This window comes from Paracoccidioides lutzii (assembly GCF_000150705.2).
Source record: "Paracoccidioides lutzii Pb01 unplaced genomic scaffold supercont2.17, whole genome shotgun sequence".
Lineage (NCBI taxonomy): Eukaryota > Fungi > Ascomycota > Eurotiomycetes > Onygenales > Ajellomycetaceae > Paracoccidioides > Paracoccidioides lutzii.
The window spans coordinates 601,753-622,781 of NW_015440963.1; the positions used below are offsets into that span (position 1 = coordinate 601,753).

Genomic DNA, 21,029 nt, shown 5'->3' on the forward strand with positions numbered 1-21,029 from the left:
TATCTCTCGGAGATATTTCTGTGCCGCTATACGGACTATATCTTAATGGCTGACATCTTCAGGCTTAGGTCGCGACAGACGGAGAGTCTTGTCCGTTCTCAATTTTTTGATGAGGGAATATGTGGCAGCACCGACGGCAACGCTTGAATTGGAGAGAACGCTTGTTAGTTATTGGGTCTCGCTCCCCGGGTTGGATGGGTAATGGGGGTTTAGCCTTTAACGAAATGACTTACGAAAGAACAAAACCTGGATGAGAAAAGAATGGATTGTAATTAGCATGTTAGTTTAAAGGTATGAAACACAATGACAAATTTTGGATGAGGCTCTTAATCTTGGTCTTGATAACGTACCCAGAGGGAACAATTCTGGGGGGATCTTCTTGAGGGTTCGGAGGCGCTGGGATACTGTGTGAGCTGAACGTGGGAGATGGTTGTTTAGCATATGGAACAGTCAGAGAATCAAACTTTCCCTCTCTTGACGTTCGTCGCAATTTGATGTTGTAGTCTTGGGAGGAGGGGTGATTAAATACCGCTTTGGGTTTCTTTCTAGAAGAGAAAATATCAGTATCATGGCATCTGCTTCTGCAAATTAAGAGAGGCGAAAAGAGCTACTATTGGGGTCTCCTAGGAATCTACTCACGGGCAAAGGACCTAGACGAGGCTGGGTGGCTTGCATTCTCAGTGGGCGAGTAGGGAACATCGTGATGAATATAGAGCAGTCAAGAGAAGATAGCCAATTGCTGCAGCAAGTAACTAGGACTGTGTATGAAATATCCAGACCGTCAGCGTAGAAGATGAGTGAGGTGTGTTCCAAGGTTGGTTTGTGGATCAGTGAGGAGTGAGCAGTGGATATTCGCTAGTTGGGGTGGTTCGAATGATGGATGTTTGGTCCGACAAAATCCTTGCCACCCAATCAGGGCTTTCCTTGGTTCGGCACATCACGGGACTTTAGACCTTCATCTCAGCAACCAGTTATTATCTTGAATGAACATCCAACATCGAACTCTTTTAACATCCCAACTACACAGATACAGGTAGAGACACGCTCTATCAAGACCCTAATTGGAATCCATCTCCACATACACCATGACACATATCCCGGACGCTGATCCCGATGAACCCGTCGAAACCAAGCCCTTCAAGTTCGTCACTGGTAAGTAATACCCGTCCTCTCCACACAAATACATACATCCATTGGAGGGGATCGCAATTACATCTGACTGACTGACTGACTAACCCTGCAACAGCTGGTATGTACATATGAACCAAAGAGGCAACCCAATCACATCGTTGCATTTCTTCCTGTCCCCATTGCATTGATGCATGACATGACCAGAGCCACTCTCCATCCCCATCCCTCAAAACACCACTCTAAACCCGACCTCGGTATTCCCTCACTCACTAACATATACAACAGGCTTCGATGCCCGTTTCCCCAATCAAAACCAGTAAGAATCCCCTTATCTCTCTTTTCATTGTTTCTTCAATTAACTCCCGCATTCAACGTCATCCCCAACGTCTTGTCGAAGTACTAACGACAACCACCCTGACTCGTAGAACGAAGCACTGCTGGCAAAACTACGTCGACTACCATAAGTGCATTATAGCCAAGGGCGAGGACTTCCGCCCATGCAGACAGGTATTTGCCCTTCCATTGGTCCACTACATTTTGACGGGTGAATGCGCACGTCTCTCCCGTGACCAGGCAAAATGTGATATATTTCTACGGACACCTCATGATATTGGAACAGTTCTACCTCGCCTACAGATCTCTCTGCCCCAAGTCCTGGACTGATAGATGGGATGGCCAACGCGGTAGGTTCAATATCTATATGAGAAAATTATCCAGTCATATTATATCGATGTATATGGAGCTAATATATGAATCCCGCTATAGAAGCCGGTAACTTCCCCGCCCGACTCGATCGGTAAATGGTTGCCGAGAGTTATGCTGTACAATGTAAATGTTGCGCGAAATATTTTGTTCAAGTTGAGAGGGGTCTTCTTGCGGCCGGACAAGAAAGGGGAAGGGAGGGATGAATCCCACGGGTCAAGTCCCTTATTGAAGTAGTATACGGTATCTACCCCACTGCACAAATACACTTCAATATTCCATACGTACGAGGTTGTGAATGAGTTATTGATTTGCTCTGTATGGTCCCGTGGTTTTCATCTTTCTTTTCTCTTTTGGGAGTGGAAGTGGGAGGTGCTATCACTGTATATATACGTCTTAAGAATTGAAAGAGTATATTAAAAAGAGAAATACTGCATCGAAGTCGTGTAACCGCATGTATATGAAGCTAGTTCTGTTGACTAAGTTATACCTTGCATGCCCAGCCGTCTCTTTCTTGGCCATTTTTAGGAGTTTGGAAAAAGTCCTCCTATGACGACCTGTTTCGTCCCCTTTGTTTAGCAAAAATCCACATGGATTTGAAATTTCTTTCAAATTACCTTTTTACATCTGCATTCCTTGAGTACGTATTGCACTCTATGCCCATTAGCTGATATGTGATATGATATGTATCATGCACCGTTTTCTCTATCGTAACCACGGTATTTATGTTCAGGAAACAATAGGGGAAATCCCAACCGTCCAGACGTTATATATCCCCTATCCACGATCCAAAGGCTATTAAGAAAACAGCCTAGTACATCCAGAAAAAAAAAGAAAAAGAAAAAGAAAAAATCCAAGAGGGCATGGCTGTAGACGCTCATGCATATACACCTGTATATGAAAATAACATTGAAAAAACAAAAACAAACTGAAATAGGAGGGAAATGGCAAAGAACAACAGGTCTAACTCTAGAGCTTCTGGTATGCTTTTTCCAATTAGTTTTCTGTCCAACGCCAAAAGGGGTGGTATATGAACCCAGAGTTCTATAATCTTCAGGTAAGAAAAAGGTATGGATGTGGGTTTGAATCGTTTGTCGTTGGTGTTGAGGTTAAAGGAAGGAATGATATGTGTGGGAATAGAGATTCACGGATGGGGTGTCTAATGGTAGCAATTGATATCGCTTGTTGGGTATCCGAATCAAGATCACAGAGGAAATCGCACACGGGATGGGTGGTTAGGTGGAGGGATGAAGGAGAGGCATAAATATAAAGCGTCAACATGTGAAGACGACAAGGTGTATCCGAACGGCCCTGAACATCAAAATCCCAGCCAATTATTTGGGTTATTCCGCATAACAGGGGACACGCGAGGGGGAAAAATCCCTTCCATTACGGGATTATTTATATCGCAACCCCTGGCGCCGCGGCTGGTGGATTCAAAGCCCGATAAATCTTCTTATGCTCTTCTAAAAACAGAAACGTCGCAATCGTCTGCGGCGCAAGGCGCACAAAACTAGGCGTCCACCCCCTAAACATCCACGAGAACCCTTCCTTCCTGACCACCTCTTTCAACAGCCCAATGATACCCTGTCCCTTCGACTCCGCGGGACTAGCAGTCATGATCCGCGTCTTGATCACATCGACCGGACTGCATATGGACGTCGCCATGAACCCTGCCATTAGCGATGCGGTAAAGTGTGCGTTGATGTTATCCGACATGCCAAAGTGTCGCATACATATGCTCTTGAAAAAATCGTATGTGGCTAACTGTGATGCGTTCATGAGTATTGCCCGCGCGGAGTTGGGCCACAGGCCGCGGAACAGACTTGAAGCGCCCTCCAAGCGAACCATCTGAATCAGGCCGTGGAAGGCGTGTTTGTAATTACGTCTTTGCGCGGGGGGAAGCGCGGCGTCGGATTGCATGCGGACGTTTAGGACGTCGGCGGGGTTTCCGACCAGGCCACCTGCAAATCCTGCTATGGAGGCCATTGTGACGAGGGTGGGGAGTGACGGGGATGACTCTACGGTGGTGAATCGGGATTTCAGCTCTTCGTAGACACCGAAGCGGGTGGTGGAATATGTGATGCCGCGGAGGAGGGAGGCGGAAAGCTGCGATATGCCCGGACGAGTTAGTTCCACCGGTTTTCATTTCGATATACACCTTTCGAGCTACCACAACAAGTTTGAGATAAAATTTATAAAACATACCCCATTATATAGCCCAAGAACTCCATTATTCTTGATGATATAAACCATCGTTCTAAACATGCCAGCTGGGTCGCCCGGTTTGCGGGTTTGGAGGCGGACCTATGCGCGGGAATATTAGCCCTTGTTAGGATGGGAAAGAAACGCCGCAGAATTACCTTTACTGTAAGCAAGAATGAGTTAGCTAACCACGTCTAATAGGCCCAAAAAAGAGGATAAAAATGGAGGATCAAAACATACAGAGATCCAAAGGATGCGTTACTCCCGTGGCCATGCAAGAGGCAGAGCCACCGAACCAGAAGGGATAATGGAGTTTGGGTGATGACTGCTGAGCAGAACGGGGCTTGAAGCCTTTCATCTTGTCACTATCTGCCATCTTGACAATTCAGACGTATATACATCATGCCTGAGCAAAGCGTTGAAGGAGGGGGGAGAAGAGGAAGAGTGCTTTGTCTGTGGATATTTTAAACCAAACGGTGAGGGTTTACATATTTAAATCCGATGTCGCTGATGAAAAAGGATTTCCCGAACTTTGTAAAAAATTAATGAGGATATCAGGCTTTCTATTGGCTGGATAGTGCCAAGTCTCTTAAGTACGGCTCCGGGATAACAACAGAGCTTGCATAATTTTTACAATTAGCTCGGCGAAGAAATTGACGATGACCAGCGACACAGCGATTGAAATATATATGTATATATGAGAGTAGTGGAACAGCTGCTCATCAACAGGACGGCGCAAGGACAAAAACCCACACCGGAAGAAGCTCCGAGTAGGTGAGCCAGAGACATGCGACTGCTCCCGATTGGCAGGGCGCTATGGTTGGCCTCCAATTCGCGGGCAATCGCAGCCAGGTTCACGAGGAGTCCTGAGTGGAGGAGTCAATTAAGTCCGCTCGTGAGTTCAAGATATAACAACTCAACAGCTACAGGAAGAGCAGCAGCAGATCCAGTTTTAGAGGATGCTTTGAGAATATCAAAGGACCAGTCCGACCACCAAACTCCATCAGCTCAGATAACGCGGGAGGGAATTAGGGACGGCGACAAAACCCATCCAGTCGACGAGTGGACGAATACCCCCAACAATATTCTTTCGCATATTGGGCGTCGATTATATCTGGATAAAAACCACCCCCTTGCAATCACACGCGAGCTGATAGAAAGCCAATTTACAGGCCCAGAGTATGGCAATTATGCAGAACAGAACCCCATCGTCCCGACGACGCAGAACTTCGACGTCCTCGGGTTCCCCGCGGATCACCCTGGACGAAGTCGGACGGATACATACTACGTGAATAAAAAAACTGTTTTGAGAACGCACACGAGCGCGCACCAGCACTCTTATTTTCAACGGATGAATATGAACGAGAAAACTCGCCCGGAGGAGAAGGGATATACAGTCATTGCAGACGTCTATAGGCGCGATGCCATTGACCGGAGTCACTATCCGGTCTTCCACCAGATGGAAGGTGCGAGGTTATGGAAGCGCCCACGAGAAGATCCCTTAAAATATTCACAGCAGACTGCAGAGGCAATCATGAAAGACGCCAACAGCATCCCCTCTCATAATGTTAAAGTCGAGGACCCAAACCCAACAATACACCCGCAAAGAAACCCTCTGCAAGCAGACCACCTCAGCGTCGAGGAAACAGAAGCCATTGCAACCCACCTCAAACGCTCTCTCGAACGTCTCGTCATTAAAATCTTCACAGCTGCTCGAGAAGGAATCCCGGAACTAGCCCGCAAGAACCAGGAACCCCTCAAGGTCCGCTGGGTCGAGGCCTATTTCCCCTTCACCAGTCCCTCGTGGGAACTCGAAGTATTCTGGCAAGGCGACTGGCTCGAAGTCCTCGGTTGCGGCGTCGTCAAACAAGAACTGCTCATAGCCTCTGACGTCCCACACCGCATTGGCTGGGCTTTCGGCCTGGGCATAGAGCGTATCGCCATGCTCCTCTTCAACATCCCAGATATACGCCTCTTCTGGTCGCAGGATCCGCGCTTCCTCTCCCAATTTCAGGCTGGCAAGATCACCCGCTTCATCCCCTTTTCGAAACACCCGTCATGCTACAAGGATGTTGCATTCTGGTTGCCCCCCGGCGCCACCAGCGGCGCGGGCGTCGCTGCTGCAGGGGGTCGTATGCCGTTCCATGAAAATGATATGATGGAGATTGTGCGTGATGTTGCGGGGGATTTGGTGGAGGATGTGCAGCTTGTAGATGAGTTTACGCATCCGAAGACGAAGAGGAAGAGTTTTTGTTACAGGGTTAATTACAGGAGTTTGGAGCGGACGCTGACCAATGACGAAACGAATAAGTTGCACGATATGGTTAGGAAGGGGTTGGTTGAGAGGGCTGGGGTGGAGATAAGGTGATGGTGATACGATGTGGGCAGCTTTTGAACATTTTGATGGGTGAGGCTGTATCTTCGACAGATCTTTTCTGTCATGTAATTTTAGACATGTGTTTCTGGCCTCATTGCTTGCTATCTGAAGTGTCGTAGTCTCCCTGTGACAAAGCTGCTGTATTTATATGAAACAATCCAATATACTTGGAACCTGCTGCATTTCGCTATAGTTACCACTTCTTGATCCCATTCTCAAGACCTACAATGGCTTCTGTAACTTTTAAGTGGCCTGAAACATTACGAACCTTGTAATTAACCAAAAAGAAGGCAGGAGGAGTATCATGCATGTGCTTTTCCGTTCGATTGAAACAGATATCTTTTTTTCAGAATGAATCTTTGTGCGAGGTACATAATTTCCCAAGAGCCATCCATTATAATCTATAATAGAGATTTAAGTGCAACAGTGAAGTCAGAAAGACGACTGAAGACACAAATAGAAAATCCGCCATATCATGACATGCTAAAACAGCCCCAAACCAACCAGAGAGCACAAACATATCAAGAGAGGAGAGAACAATAATCAATCGGCAGTGTATGAAAGAAGACAAGTCAATAAACAAACTTAGAAAAGGCAGTGCCGTCAACAAGGAGGACATGAGCTTATTTATCAACAAATAGTACCGTGTGTTCTTAGAAAAAGGAAGATCAATGATCAAGATAGGAAAAACGCCGTTCCCATGTTTTTCTGCCCGTTCTCATACATTGATTTTTCCTTGGCCGTGTGGAATCCATGCTGGGGAATATCATACAGATAAATAAGGTAAAGTAAAGGTCAGATGGAACTCGATCATCCGCAACTGTACAGGGGAGGTGTGGAGAGGGAAGAGATTGGCGCTCGAGACGTCTATGTTGTTGTTATTGTGATTGCAGGGGATGGAGAGTTGAGGAATATAGCGCAGATGGTAATACCTTGTGCGTGGCATTTTTTGATTCTCGTATGGAATACGGATGCCTATGAGTTTTTCACAACTCCAACTTTTGCAGCCTGTATTTTAACAGAGAAGGACCGTGTCAGTTTAACTCCATATCTGGGTAAAACGCAGGAGAACTCGTAGACATGCGAAAGAAAGGGGCAAAAAGAACTTACCCTTAGTGTACGGCCATTAAGAGTAAATCCTTTGGATTGAGCGTGAAGCACGTCACCGTCCTCCTTCCCCTCCGCCGCCACCATGAACGTCGCTTCGTGTAGTTTCGGATCAAACTTTTGGGGTTTGCCCTCAACCAGCTCGGAAGGATCGAATCTCTCCAATCCATGCTTATTCAAGGTGCTGAATAATACACGCTCTGTCATTCTAAGACCAGACACTAAATCGGCCAAGTCCTTGTTCTCCTTCAATGCCTCGCCAGTGATTTTCTCAGCGGGGACGGCAGAAAGGGCACGGTCAAGGTTGTCAATGGAATCGAGGAGGTCCGTTGCGAATCGCTGAATGGCAAAATTCCGGGCAGACTCTACTTCTCTCCGTGTGCGTTCTTGGAGATTGCGGAAATCGGCCACGGATCGGAGATATTTATCCTATAGGTGTAGATTTCAACGGGTTAGGCTTGTAGATTGAATAAAAACAACTTCTACGAGAGAAGTTTTGAGAATACATGAACAATATCAGGAAAGAAAATACAGAATATGTACAAGGAAACCCAGAGCCATACCTTGAGATCAATAATTTCTTTTTTCATAACTTCAAGCTCTTTCTGAACAGGGTCTTCCGATTCCTCGGGCTTTTCTTCTTTCCCATTCTCCTCAGGAGTAGCAGCTTCTTTCTTGGAGCTGTCCTCTTGGGTATGGGTAGATGAATGTCTCTGGCATAATCGGGGAGGAAATGGCTTTATTGATCGAGAAAAGGGTTGTAAGTGTGAAGATCTTCTTGCAGGCAGAGTAGCGCTTGACATAGAGCGAATTGAAAGGGCAGACCTCGCCACCTGGTGTTGTCGTAGCACAGCTCTTGAAATCATACTGGAGAAATATGGAATGTGCTCCTTGAAAAGAAGAATGGGGAATAATAATGTCAAACTATATGGAGAGATTTAGGTCAAATATTTAATAACTGGAGAAATCTGAAGTTTGCGATGGAATTCTAAATTTCATGACCTGCGGGTTAACGTTTTTCCGAAAAGAGCTAATTCCAACCCACTTCAAACCAACAAGAGAGATTTTAGAATCTGTAGTCCATATCCAAACTCTTCATCACTGGTTATATACGTTACAATTAGGGATCAGACGTGTTATGGGGAAAAGCCAATTCATTTAATTTCGTTGATATCGCATCATCCTCCCATTAGCTATTCATCACATCATAAATCTGCTTCGACTTATGTACGGAATCGACAGATATATACAACAATAACCAACAAAACATATGAAACAGTGAAAAAACGAAAGGATGAGCAAATGCCAAAAAGTTCGAAGCTAATTATTCTTGTCTCCTTTTCTAGCACCTGCGCTACGGCCGAAACCGTGTTAGGTGCGTGTTATGAGCGAAGGAAAAGTCCTTTCAAGTTCACCAAGCTACTTTAAAAGAATGGGAAAAGAGAAGTTGTAAAAAGGAATGTTCAAAGATGGGGAAGACCATCAAAAGTCGGAAGACTGTTAGAAAAAGCGTTGAAGACCATGAAGTTGATAAATGTTTTATCGGAAGGGCGAGCTACTTAAGCACCCACTTCGGTCGTGAGTGAAGTCGACGTATCGGAGTTTGCCATCCTCTCCATCTCCTTTTCAATGTTGGCAAACAAGGTACGCAACTCGGCATCTGCGTATACCTTGATCGACTCTACGTCCCTGCGTCTACTGCTTGGCGGAGAATCCATCTTGCTGGGACTTCGAGGTGGTGTCTGATCGTCGCCCAAAATATCGTCTTCCGAATATGAGTTTCGGAGTAACAGCGCACCAGCTATATGCTCAAGCAACTTCTGGCGAACACGGTTCCTTCTATTTTCAGCTTGATCCAACTTAAAGACCCATTCGTCGATGGATTGATCAAGTTCGGAGAGGGCCTCTTCTTGCTTTAAGATTCCTTCCCTTGTAAATTTGGATACTCGGGGTGACTTTAGGTATGAGATCATGCGTGTGTGTAGGCTGTGTCGCCCTGATCGCAAAGATATATGAGTTTCCCGTAGATAATTGCATCTTTTATCGAGCGCACGCAATTCCTTTGGCAATTTTAGTGGCTTTACAATTAGACAGGGACAGCGCGCAGAAATTTATGAACGTACCCTGGAAAGCGATCTGACTTCTGAGTACTTCAGTACCTCAAATCGTGTCGCTTGTTCCCGTGCTTGGATTCTCAATCTTTCAATTTCGTATTGGGAAAGCAATTTCGGCGCAGTGTGTGCGGGGATACCTGCTGGAAGGATGAGAAATCCATCTTCTATTGGTTCCTTCTTGGCGTGTTGAGCCTGTGGACTGTCGATTGGTGACTCATTCCTTGGGGTTTGGCCCCAACTCATTGAGTCTGGAGAGAAATTTTGTTGCTGTTTCAATGGCATCGAATATTTCCTATGCAGCGTCGGTGCGGGCATGTTCGTGTTCTGATATGTTTGGCATACCCCAGCACTCCTGTTCCTCGTATGAAGCGATGACTGTCTGCCCGTTCCTGGTAAAATCCGTGTGGTGGAAGGGTGTGCCGATTCAAGTGAAGCCAGGTTCGTTCCGGATTTCTTGGTTTGTAATGGAGATATGAAGCCACTTGCATATGAATTATCGGCTGGAGCACAATTTGTCGCCATTGCCAATGTGGTATCAAAAGAGCTTGGGCTGGAATTGGAATAATTGGTCATTGGCTGCGTTGGTGGGATCCGAAGACCAAGTCGAGGAGATTTCGGGGGCACTGCAGGTGGCTCTTCCTCTTTAGATGTGTTTTGTTCTAAACTTTTCATAGGCGAGCTGGCCTTTGATGTTTTTGTCACATCTACTGCCAAAGGATATGCATCTAGTGCATTGGGGAGCAAGAGCGAGGAAACCCTTTTACCTGACTTATGTCCGCAATCATCTAAAGCAGATTGGCCAACCACTTTTCCAAACGATTCTTTAGAGGCACTTGGTGGCTCTCCGACAGGATCTAGAGCAGAATTTCCAAAAGTGCCCCGACCCCAAGATGTTCCCGGAGCACTATTTGACCGCTCATGGCTAGGAAATTTACCAGGTATCGTGGCTATTCGATACTTAGTGACAGCAAACATGATTGAAGTACCATCCCAGACTTACGTGAATCTACGAACGTTTCCTGAACGGTTGTCATGAGCCCAAGCTCTGGGACACTGATCTTACGGCGCCGGTGGAGTGTTCCACCCTCCTTGAATGGGTTCTTTTTCAAGTCACTCAGATCTGGTGTGTGTCGTCCCTCCGCTGCTGCTGCTGTCTTTTTCAGACTAGGCCACAGCTGGTATCTGAAGCGCTCGGTAGATGTTTGCATTCCCGATACGCCGATGTTCAAGCTACATGGAGCTTTTACGTTTGGCAGCTGCTTGAGTCAGAACCTCTTTCGGCAGAGATTTCGGAATTGTATGCTTTGGCAACTCACTGTGGGGGTAGCGTTTCTCGGAATATTCAAGCCAACATGTGCAGCAATTTCATGGACTTTCTGTTCAACTGCATGCATCATTCTTTACTTTGCTCAGCTTGAGTAATAGCAGGTCGCTTGCTTGGATTTGTGAATGTCAAGGTTTGATCAAGAATAGGTGTTGCTCCTCTATTTTTGGAAGCCTCGGTGTCCAGTCCTACAGAGGGTAAATGCCAACTCCCAAGGTCAGCTATTCCTTTTCACGAGGGACTGTGCTGGTCTTATCGAAACCTCAAACCTTAAACCCTAGTCTCGTCACTGGGAGGAGTCTCTGGAAGTAGCCTTTTGGGGTCATCTCAGTCTCCTATCATCATTATTGGCAACCTTGGAGAAATCGACGCTGGGGAACTCGAGACAACATACTAGTAGGGATCTGAGGCTTTGACGTGAATATACCGCAGCCCTTGAAACGACGTCCATGTCCACCACAAATTAGGGTGGACTTCAAATTGTGGGGTCGAAGTCTAGCTTTCAGCCACAAATAATTGAAGCAAGTCAGCAACCCCTTGTTCTTTTTTTAATTTTGGCTTCGGAAAAACGACCGAAAAATCGCGAATAATTGCAAGGCGGAAAGCAGAGTGCTATACTCCAAGTGCATATCCAAAACACCAATCCTATTTTGAACTTGGTCTCCCCGCAACTAAAACCAACCAAGGCGAGTTATCTTGGAATACATGGCAAAGCATCGACTGATAAGTTTCATCAATTAATAATAGCTATCAAACTAAACACAGGTTGCAGTTTGCTCGGGTTCAAACTTCGATTCTGACTTCAATGATTCCTCAAAATCCTTCTCCCCAAATGGGCCCTTTCCCTCTTTTGGGATTCTAAACAAGTCTCCATCTCCATTGGATTTGGCATTGATGTCCTGAGTTGAAGGAGGTCAACTTTTTTTGTATGCCACTAACAAAACTGTTTTTTACCGTCCTCCCTCCTTGACCTCAGTTGTTTTTGGGCAGCGAACATGTTGTATCATTTTCAGTTCAATACAAACCTACAGCACTTCTTAGCATTGTTGAGAAACGACAATTATAGCGTTTCGTAGTGGATCGTGTCCATTGAGCAGTTTGAGAACGTACACTGGCGCTCTCCACGTTTGATCGACTGGAAAGCTTGTTCAGTTACTCATAGCAACATATCCGCTCCGTGAGGTTTGGAAATACTGTCTTTCCGGTCGGTGAGGCGCTAGTTGGTCTGTAACTTACGTTAGTCGCCGAATCCAATGCTCTCAAGGTCCTCAACCCCTAGACAGGTAGCGCGGCAAAGATCGCTGAGCAGGTATATTCCTGACGGTGGAGAATTACTAGGATGACCAGAGCCTGACGACAAAACTACAATTGAAGTGCCCTCGATTGTTTGAAGGAGGAGTTCATTCACTAGAGATCTTCGAGAATTCAGCCATGGGTTCTTGTTACCAGGACGAAGCTGAGTCTGATCGCTGGCACAACTCTAGTTCTTCTTCTGACGGGTTCTCAACACAATTCATGAAAAACAACATCGTCGAAAGACGCAAAGCAGAGCTTGCTTTAAGCATTCTTCAGCTGGTATCGTTAAGGTAATTCGAATCATTTGAAGTAAATACCTGTACACATATGATCACCTCGTATCGTCAATGTTGCGAGAAGTGTCGCAGAGTCAGGTCAGGGTGTTATCGAAACTTCCCTGGCATAAATTCGGTGCTTGTGTACACGGCATTGCAGTAGTGGGATCTTTTTATGGAATTTTAGGGCGAACTTTCCTTCGGCATTATTCAGAGATGACGCTAAACCCTTCGAACTGGTGTCGGACACTGACAAGTCCATGTTTGCGATAGGAATCCATTTCTATGGCTGACTTCATCTCACTCACGGCCTCTCGTTTATTCTCCAGCCATCAGCTTACTCACAAGTTAACAGACCAAGGGAGCTGCACGAGATGGGCTCTACCCTCTCAATTCCCAATTATTGAAGGTTTGGACTAATTTTTGGAAGCTCTGTTGTTTTCAATAGGTCTAGTGGCGTCGAGTTTGCACTGCAATGGGGGATAACTGCTCTTCCTATGATTTCCATCATCCGTAGCCGCTGCTTTTTGCTCGATGGATTATTCCACCAGGCAGGAAATCAACATTCTATCGATAGCCTTGCAAATTCTCTTTCAAGTCTGATACGCCTCGACATTCCAAGGACTCCAGCTGCGGGCAACGTAATTAATAGACATCAAATCTCCATGATGTGCCATATCTCTATGATCTAGATGCGACTCAACTAGATGTCGACGATCGGCGGGTGCTTTTTAGCCTATCAATTCGACATCAGCCTAATACCCAGATCAACTCCCCATTCCGATGATTCAGATGAACACCAGGGATGGAGTGAGATGGGATCGGTCCTATCATAATGCTGTGCGATGGGGTAACGAGGCCCGCTTTCAAGGAGACCGATAATCGGAACCACATCTTTTCCCTTCACCGCAAATAACGACCAACATACTCCGTACGAGTACTTCTAAATAATCCCATTCTTCCTGTTATGTCGGATAAACCACCCAAGCTGAGACGAGAAAGACCGCATCCCACAAGGCCAAAAATACCTAGCTGGAGAAGTCGTCGAATCCGTGTCTAGCTGCTGCCTGGTCTATGGAGGGTTCGGCCTAGGGGGCTTTTCTTACTCTTTCGGACTCTTATCTCAGGTACTCCCCCGCTCCGCACAGCCCATTTCGGAGATTTTGCCACAAGGAAAGCGACATTTGCAGCAAAACTTGCTGTCAGTAAGGTAGTCCAAACGACGAAAAGCGGGGAAGAAGGGAGAAAATGCGGTTGCGAAACGCTTATTATTAGGAGCAGCTTTCTTCTAAAATGGTTCCGTGGAGCTAAGCCGCTAGTTAATCGGTCGCCCCCGGACTAGAACCTTTCAATCCTTGATCGGTGCAGCTCACCTCATTGGACAGAGGAGAGAGGTAAACCCAAAAGCTGACAAGAAGATGTTGCGACGAATACATGCTGCTTGTAACATTGGATCCGGCAATTTTTTGTTCTTATCTTTTACATTTTTCCCTTCTTATTCCGTGCTGTCGACGGTCATCGCTGTGGACGTCTACGAACCGGCATCAACGCCTTCTCTGCCCTGTATTAGCTTCTCCTACACAGATAAAGGAGACGCCGAATCGACAGCCTATTGAAGCATTCGGTTGGTGGTAATTTGCTATTTCAACCTCTCTTTCTGCCCATGGGAGATGGCATGGTGATAATCATGGCGGAAATACGTTAGCAACTGGCGACCTATAGTGAAAACGGTCCTACAACGTCAAGAATTCACTAATTCACTCGCTTGCATCTTAGGTGAGCACGTTCAGATTTACTGCTCAAAAATTTCCCCGTGAACTTCAGACATCGAAACTTTGCTATGACTGCCATTTTCCCTTATTGTTACACTTTCAGTGTCCCTAATGCGCAACATGTTTCCTTACCTACAGCGCTTGGCCTGGCAGACACACACACACACACACACACACAGAGCTTTTGAGATGTTGAGCATAACATCCGGGGAGATTGCTGCAGTCTTCTTAATAGATAACTCCTATGGTTCCTTCTTAATATTTGGTTAAATACAATTTCCTCCTGGATGAACTGAGTTCTCCATTTAGTGATCTTTATCGGACCAGGGAATATGAATTCGGACAATGAAAACTTCTTGCCAGATGTTAAGAAAAATTCCTGGCTTTGTGCTGCTATTATGATTTCAAATAGCCTTGCATAGTACTGCTGTTTGAGATACTCAACTCTTCGCTACTGAATATGATAATCTTGTTACAGGGCTAACTCGGCGGTTGAGGCATCATAATAACTCCAATTTCTAACACAACGATGAGGGTCTTCCAAAGCCCGACCAAGTACATACACCACAGGTTTATATTTGCTCATCCAAACTCAACCTAGCCTGACTAAACTGGATTTCACTCTAGGTTAGACTCAGACAGCACAGCTCCAAAAGCCAAATAGGCAATGCAGGTCGCATCCGTTTGGCATTGGCTGTGGTTCTTTGCTGTTGACAATACCTGCTTCTTTAGCAAAGAAATGGATCATGCCAGTTATCCTGAAATTAATTCTACTTTGAAGCTTCCTAATGGCCTCCAGGGAGTCGGAAAGATCGTTTTGACATGCTGAGGAATTGCCTGTGGTATCACTCTTCAAAGTTCAAGACAAAATATATTCAATAATTGCATCAGGCTCTTGACTTACCAAGTCCTTCCAATTTCATAACATCTGTGCTGGCCTTCTAGTGTGGAGATGGATCGCGGATGCGTCTGGCAGGGATAGGCTAACAATGATAACCTTGAACAGAGGCTCTCGAGATGCTACGCCATTGCATCTCATTCATGAATGTCAATTGACAGCATTAAGTTCTGTGCGGAGATCTTGCAGCAGCATTTGCACGCGGATACGATGTGGATATGGGACAGGTGGCCACTAAGCTCGGAGTCTTTCCAGCAAGAACTCCCTAGCTAAATTTTGCCTTTATCTTCGGCTCTTGTCCCCTCTTTATTACTATTTTAATACTAGTTGTTGTATTTTCTTTGTTGGTAAGTGGCCTTTCTCGACACCGTCTTGATCTTTCTCCCATCCATGCATGGATGGATGAACCCAGTCCCCACGTGGTCCTAACAGCAGAGTTACTAGCCGTGGGCATATCCCGGCTACCATGCAAACGACAGCTGTATTCGGGATGAAGGAGATAGATACCCCCTCCGTATGTCGGTAGGGATATATGGACCTAATACACCAATTAATCAGGTTTTATTCTCCACCGTATTTGCAGAAGCCAAAGCAAATTTTATAAAACTGGAAGGATCTTGGTCTCCGAATCCGTGATTCCATCCAACTGAGAATGAGGAATTATCCGAGAACCCTTGCAAGGGCTCCTAAACTTGTTGCAACAGAACCCCTGAACACCCCCGGACTCGGCGGCGCAATACCTCTGGTTCCTCCTTGTTTTCCGATGACGTCATCATGTTATCCAATGAACTCCACAATTTTACTGGACGAGCCAGCGTTTGTTATCCTTTTTCAACTGTTGGATTGTGCTGTTGTGGGACTTTTATTGAATGATCCCACGTCTGAACGAGTCTCTTGTGGGTGTAGGGGCATCCCCATGGTACTGTGATGCTTGATTACCAGTATATTGATACTTGTCATTTCTGAACGAAAGACTGTGCGATACATGCATGTATGTGATTATGCCAGCATAAGTGAGTCCCGGCTACTGCGGATTTAAAAGGCGCCGGGGAATTTCATTAAGCTTTCGAGCGAGATTCCCGAGTCTCGCACAGCGCCACTCAGGTCGGGCGCGGCCTTCGAGAAGTGCTGATTGGCTATTTTAAGAACTCCCTCTAACTAATAATCGAGACCGAAAAACCCAACCCCGGCAGCTGTAGGATGATCGGCCCTGCGTGGGACATTGGCGACGCTCAGATGCACATGTATTTGCAGTTTGGTGCCACGCCAGTTATGTTAGTTGGCTGGTTCTTTGGAGGATTGATATGTCACTTACATTTTGACACCTTTTATCCGGCTGACAACGCTTCAAAATAATTCAGCTAGTCGAAGTAAAGTATGGCGTTTCCACTGTCTTACATCCCTAGTAGTATCCAGTAAGCAGCAGGTTACCTTTTGTATCTAAGACCGAGTAGACTCTGTGCACCATCTGGATAATTGAACTTTTAGTAGATGTCATTAGCTGGCTAAAGAGTGTTATTATCTTCGGCAGCTGATTGGCGAATTGGATTCCTTCTTAACCTTGATAACCCAACATGTCCACGACTTGCTATTGCCATTACTATAATTATTTGTTCATGGCTAGCAGAAAATGAGTAATGGATGCTCTCGATCAGCACGCCTTAAATTCTCATCCACCGTCGCGGAGCACAGAGTGAGACACACATATCTCTAAAACGGCATGTATCTGTATGAAAGTATAGCACTTTCTCTCCCTTTTCCTGCTAACCTGACTAGCTGCAGCTCAGCAGCAGAGGGCGCCGAAGCCTGAAAGTGGGATTCTTACGGCTGCCTCTTCCTATTTGCGCTGCCGCTCCCGGTGATATTCTCTTTCCTGCAATAATACGTTTCTTGCTTCCTAGACCGGATGTTTCCGCCGCCGCCTGCGCCATCTTTCCTCCTTGTTTAGCAATTTTTCTCCTTTAAACCGGCAACTTGATGGCTTGGTGTGGAGCTGGAGCTGGAGCTCTTTTCGTTAGGTGCTGCACGCTCGTCACAATTGTCTGATTGTTGATATTTCTGTGGCTTGTTCCAGTCGGCCTGATTTGTGCTAAATTTAAACGATGGGGGTCAGCTTCCCGGAGAATAAAATGTTACAATACGACTTTTCCACCTCGTCATTGGCTACCTTGATAACCATGAATATCACCATGTAATCCGCGGAAGGTGAAGGACCGACATTGTTGTTTGCAAACAGTTACGTACTCTGCCTGACAGCGGGATTTCGCAAAAATTTGTGTATATCCGTAGAAAGCTGGGACATAGATCATATGCATTGAAAATGCTCCGTAATGTGGACATGCACCACAGATGATCTCGCAAGGAGAGCGCAGTGTTTAACTCCGCAGTTTGAAGAAATGGCCCCTAGCCTTCGCTTAAGACTCACCTGGTTGAAATAACTAGTTATCGCTTTCTGGAACACGATCTCATCATGAAAGAAGATCCGTTGATGACAAACTCATACATTTCTCTGGACACCAGCCAAAGATCCAAATTGACGAATTACTTGGAAGCGTTTTGCTGTCCAACTCTGACGTAGAACACTACATATAAACCCCAGAGTTTCAAAAAGACAGCTACAAATAAGTTCTCTCAAGTGATGCGGACTTGCAATGATCACGAAGGCGGTTCTGTTCGGGCTCAGCGATAAGTTATCAGAATTTCTGTTTTCTCGAAGGAGGAATTGAAGTCGAGTATAAAGCAGCAATTAGCAGTAACTAATCTGCTGCATCATGGAATTTCAGGGCCGTCAACCAGAACAACAGCCTGATCCCTAAGAACAAAAACCGCCAAGGGGAACGAACTTCTGGAAGGGTGTTTACTGTATTTCGTAGCTGCAGAGAATGTGATGATGAGGGCAACTCTGCGCATTTGATTTTTGACTATTAGTTCGGGATTTCAAGCCTTCAACATCCCACTTTTCGGCATTTGTTAGGGCCACCTATGGGAGCTTTGATTCTGCTTGTAGTATTTGCAGATAGGAGGGAATGATTGAAGTTGAGACTTTGGTGCATCTGGCAAAGTTGTAGCACAGATGCAAGCTGTTGTCCACAACCTGGATTCCGCTATCGATGTTCATTATTTAAAGCGTTGAAAGTTGCTTATACAGCCATTTTCCAGTCGCTCGATTAGCACACTTGCTCCAGGATATCCCATGGATGTGTTGATCCTGAAACACTCCTGGAACAGAACCCGGGTAAAGCTGATTACAGTCTCGGGTCTTATTACATGCAAGCCTCGTGGTCAAGCAAACAGCCTGCTGGTGATCCAAAGCCATGACGTAGCCAAATACTCCCTCGATTTCGACTCTTCTCGGTCCCTTTTCTGACTTCGATGTCAAGAGTTTTGCAAGTAACTTGCAAGTAACTAACTAGTTAGTTAAGCGCACTGGCTGCCAGGATATGGGCTGCTTGGCAATGCATGTCTGCCAATGAACATCTTCAAGTATCCAAGTCCATCCCATGCAAACCAGGATGACACGCGTACCTTTGACCCTGCTGCATCAGGGATAAGCTGACGGCTAATTCAGGGGTAGCATCTGTGAGGATACATCCAATTTTTCTCGGATCGCAAAGCTGTGAACAATGCCCGGTTCCGGCTGCGTTCAAACGCTCGCACGGAAGAAAGAGAATAAAAGGCGACAGGATCATGAGAAAAGGCCACGTCCAAAATGATCCTATCGTTGTTCCTATGCATCTGTTCCATGTGGCTGCCATCATCCTTGGAGGCTGGCAGGTTCAAGAGTCAAGTTGATTAGGAGGAGTTAGGCTGAGAAGCCTCTGGGGTGCAAGCGGCTCTTAAGACAACACTTCGGAGCTGCCAGCAGCGTTCAACTTGCCTGGGCACTTCTGGTTAAAGAACTTAGTTGAAGTTAGTTAAAACCAAAGTGCTGAAGCTACATGTTTCAAAAACAGACTTTAGTTGCCTAATAAAAGTGCCTACCACCACAATCCAACCAACCGACTGCTAGTTTCTTTGCAGCTTGGCGAAGGCGAGGGGGCCATAGCCACCAGCGCAAATGTAAAGTCCCAGGAATTTGAACATATTTGATAAACTTAGCTCTTTACCTGGCCTAAAGCGGGGTCACAGTTAGCCCTGAGTTCCCCCGCATTCGTTCTCCCCTCACCCAGTTACCGGCGAACTGTAACTAATTGACTGACTTGGTAAATAATGAATCACGATAGGGTCCGGATCCTTCGGAGTCATTACGTGGAACGTACTGAGTCCTCATGTGTTTCATTATAGTACCGAAAATTCTAGACAAACTCTTTTTCAAAGCTAAGCAGGGGAAATATTCAACGTTGAGCCGTTGTCGATTGCCGCGCATGATATGTGCTATTGGCAGCCGTCACATATTACCCCTCAGCTTCTCAAAAACAAATGAAGAAGAATAAAAGGGGCAAAATGCACTGATCTACCTATTTTACTTTTTTCCTTCTCTCAAGGAAAGTTTTTCTCTTCAGTCTGCTGCGGAATACTGAAACCCTTCAAATATCAACCCTTTTCATCATGGCATGGCCTTTTTCCTAACCTTTCCTCTCTGTGAGATGCAACCTTCACCGCGACGAGATACATACATGCATAGTCTCACACATACACACACACACACACACACACACACACATATATATATATATATATGCCACAAATATAAATCCAGAGCCTGACAGTACAGGTACAATATTTCCAATTGAATGTATCCAAATGTATAAAATTTAATCCAATGCATCGCCATTGTTCTACCGGTAGTCGCTACAGATATATCTAGCTCTTGTGCCTGAAACTAGATTGAAACACGAGGAGAAGAGCATGGGAAATTCTTGGAATTGTGACCTCTCCTATCTCCAATGCTTCTTTTGAATCGCTGACTGCCCGGCGTCACAGAAAAGGGTAACCGGGAGTAATATTTCGGTGGTTTGTTTCTTACAGATGGTATGGAGATTCAGTGCCGTCTAGCTGAACGTCCATTGATATGAAATATGGCCCTTGATCAATAACTATCGGCTGGCCTTCATAGGTTGATAGGCAATGCACAATGTGCAATTGACACAATGCAATACCATTTTTTCAGAGAAGCTTGTCCCAGAAACAGATCATTCCCAGCCTTAAACCCCTAGGGCTCCCTAATAAAATCCATAATCATCTTTTTCTTCTTCATGTGCTCTTTATTCAAGCTCACAGCCTCCTCTTCTGTTACCATGCTAAATGAATACTTGATTATTTGATCTCTACTAAGGTGTTCGTTCACCTGCCACGGGGCAATTGCTATTGTTTTACCTGCATCTAAACTCTTCCCTGTGTCGCAGAACTTCGTATTGCAGTTCACCGTCACATAGATAGATAAACTAGTTGGTTAGAGAAGTTTCACATCAGTGTGCCTTTTTTTTTTTTTTTTTTTTTTTTTTTTGCACCACACGGCCCGTCAAGGTATGGCTTTAGCTCCTTATTGAAACCAATGAAAGATATTGATAGAGGGGATGGAAATCAGAGCCCTTAACAGCTCATCCCTAGATGATCGAAGTATCGGTCTTATTTAACATCATTCTAGGAAAGCGTTGCTATTATTTCAGGGGACATATTTGTTTCTAGCTTTCAAAGATGAAACGTGGACAGTGAGCAGAACACAGTCATCACTGAAAATTTGCTGATGTTTGAATGAAGACTTGATATTGAAGATTAATACAGATAGATAGCAGCGCTACAGAAATACACCCCCATAAGTGAAAGTTTTATATGTGAAGTTTGATCTGAAATTATTTCAGAATCTGAGCAGAAACGCTAATGAAATT

The 21,029-nt window shown here is 45.4% G+C and overlaps 7 protein-coding genes across 7 annotated transcripts; 2 read left to right on the top strand and 5 right to left on the bottom strand.

Moving 5' to 3' along the window:
* Positions 1-42: 42 nt before the first annotated feature.
* PAAG_06251 (hypothetical protein) lies at positions 43-699 on the bottom strand (the record flags this gene model as incomplete). Its single annotated transcript, XM_015845835.1, has 3 exons — positions 43-142; positions 351-541; positions 640-699. 3 exons carry the CDS (start codon positions 697-699, stop codon positions 43-45), a joined length of 351 nt encoding a protein of 116 aa, XP_015700061.1.
* Positions 700-1,085: 386 nt separating this feature from the next.
* On the top strand, positions 1,086-1,931 carry PAAG_06252 (cytochrome c oxidase polypeptide VIb; the record flags this gene model as incomplete). The annotated part of the gene is made up of 5 exons (XM_002791941.1): positions 1,086-1,152; positions 1,417-1,447; positions 1,557-1,638; positions 1,751-1,814; positions 1,897-1,931. The coding sequence occupies 5 exons, from the start codon at positions 1,086-1,088 to the stop codon at positions 1,929-1,931; spliced, it is 279 nt and encodes a 92-aa protein (XP_002791987.1).
* Positions 1,932-3,234: 1,303 nt separating this feature from the next.
* Positions 3,235-4,414, bottom strand: PAAG_06253 (mitochondrial dicarboxylate transporter; the record flags this gene model as incomplete). The annotated part of the gene is made up of 4 exons (XM_002791942.1): positions 3,235-3,942; positions 4,042-4,140; positions 4,197-4,201; positions 4,279-4,414. 4 exons carry the CDS (start codon positions 4,412-4,414, stop codon positions 3,235-3,237), a joined length of 948 nt encoding a protein of 315 aa, XP_002791988.1.
* Positions 4,415-4,825: 411 nt separating this feature from the next.
* Positions 4,826-6,406, top strand: PAAG_06254 (phenylalanyl-tRNA synthetase; the record flags this gene model as incomplete). The annotated part of the gene is made up of 1 exon (XM_002791943.2): positions 4,826-6,406. The coding sequence occupies one exon, from the start codon at positions 4,826-4,828 to the stop codon at positions 6,404-6,406; it is 1,581 nt and encodes a 526-aa protein (XP_002791989.1).
* A 984-nt stretch (positions 6,407-7,390) lies between these two features.
* PAAG_06255 (mitochondrial co-chaperone GrpE) lies at positions 7,391-8,388 on the bottom strand (the record flags this gene model as incomplete). The annotated part of the gene is made up of 3 exons (XM_002791944.2): positions 7,391-7,423; positions 7,526-7,951; positions 8,086-8,388. 3 exons carry the CDS (start codon positions 8,386-8,388, stop codon positions 7,391-7,393), a joined length of 762 nt encoding a protein of 253 aa, XP_002791990.1.
* A 693-nt stretch (positions 8,389-9,081) lies between these two features.
* Positions 9,082-11,030, bottom strand: PAAG_06256 (hypothetical protein; the record flags this gene model as incomplete). The annotated part of the gene is made up of 4 exons (XM_015845836.1): positions 9,082-9,582; positions 9,646-10,583; positions 10,637-10,892; positions 10,953-11,030. 4 exons carry the CDS (start codon positions 11,028-11,030, stop codon positions 9,082-9,084), a joined length of 1,773 nt encoding a protein of 590 aa, XP_015700062.1.
* A 6,115-nt stretch (positions 11,031-17,145) lies between these two features.
* PAAG_06258 (hypothetical protein) lies at positions 17,146-17,421 on the bottom strand (the record flags this gene model as incomplete). Its single annotated transcript, XM_015845837.1, has 2 exons — positions 17,146-17,290; positions 17,390-17,421. The coding sequence occupies 2 exons, from the start codon at positions 17,419-17,421 to the stop codon at positions 17,146-17,148; spliced, it is 177 nt and encodes a 58-aa protein (XP_015700063.1).
* Between the last annotated feature and the right edge of the window lie 3,608 nt (positions 17,422-21,029).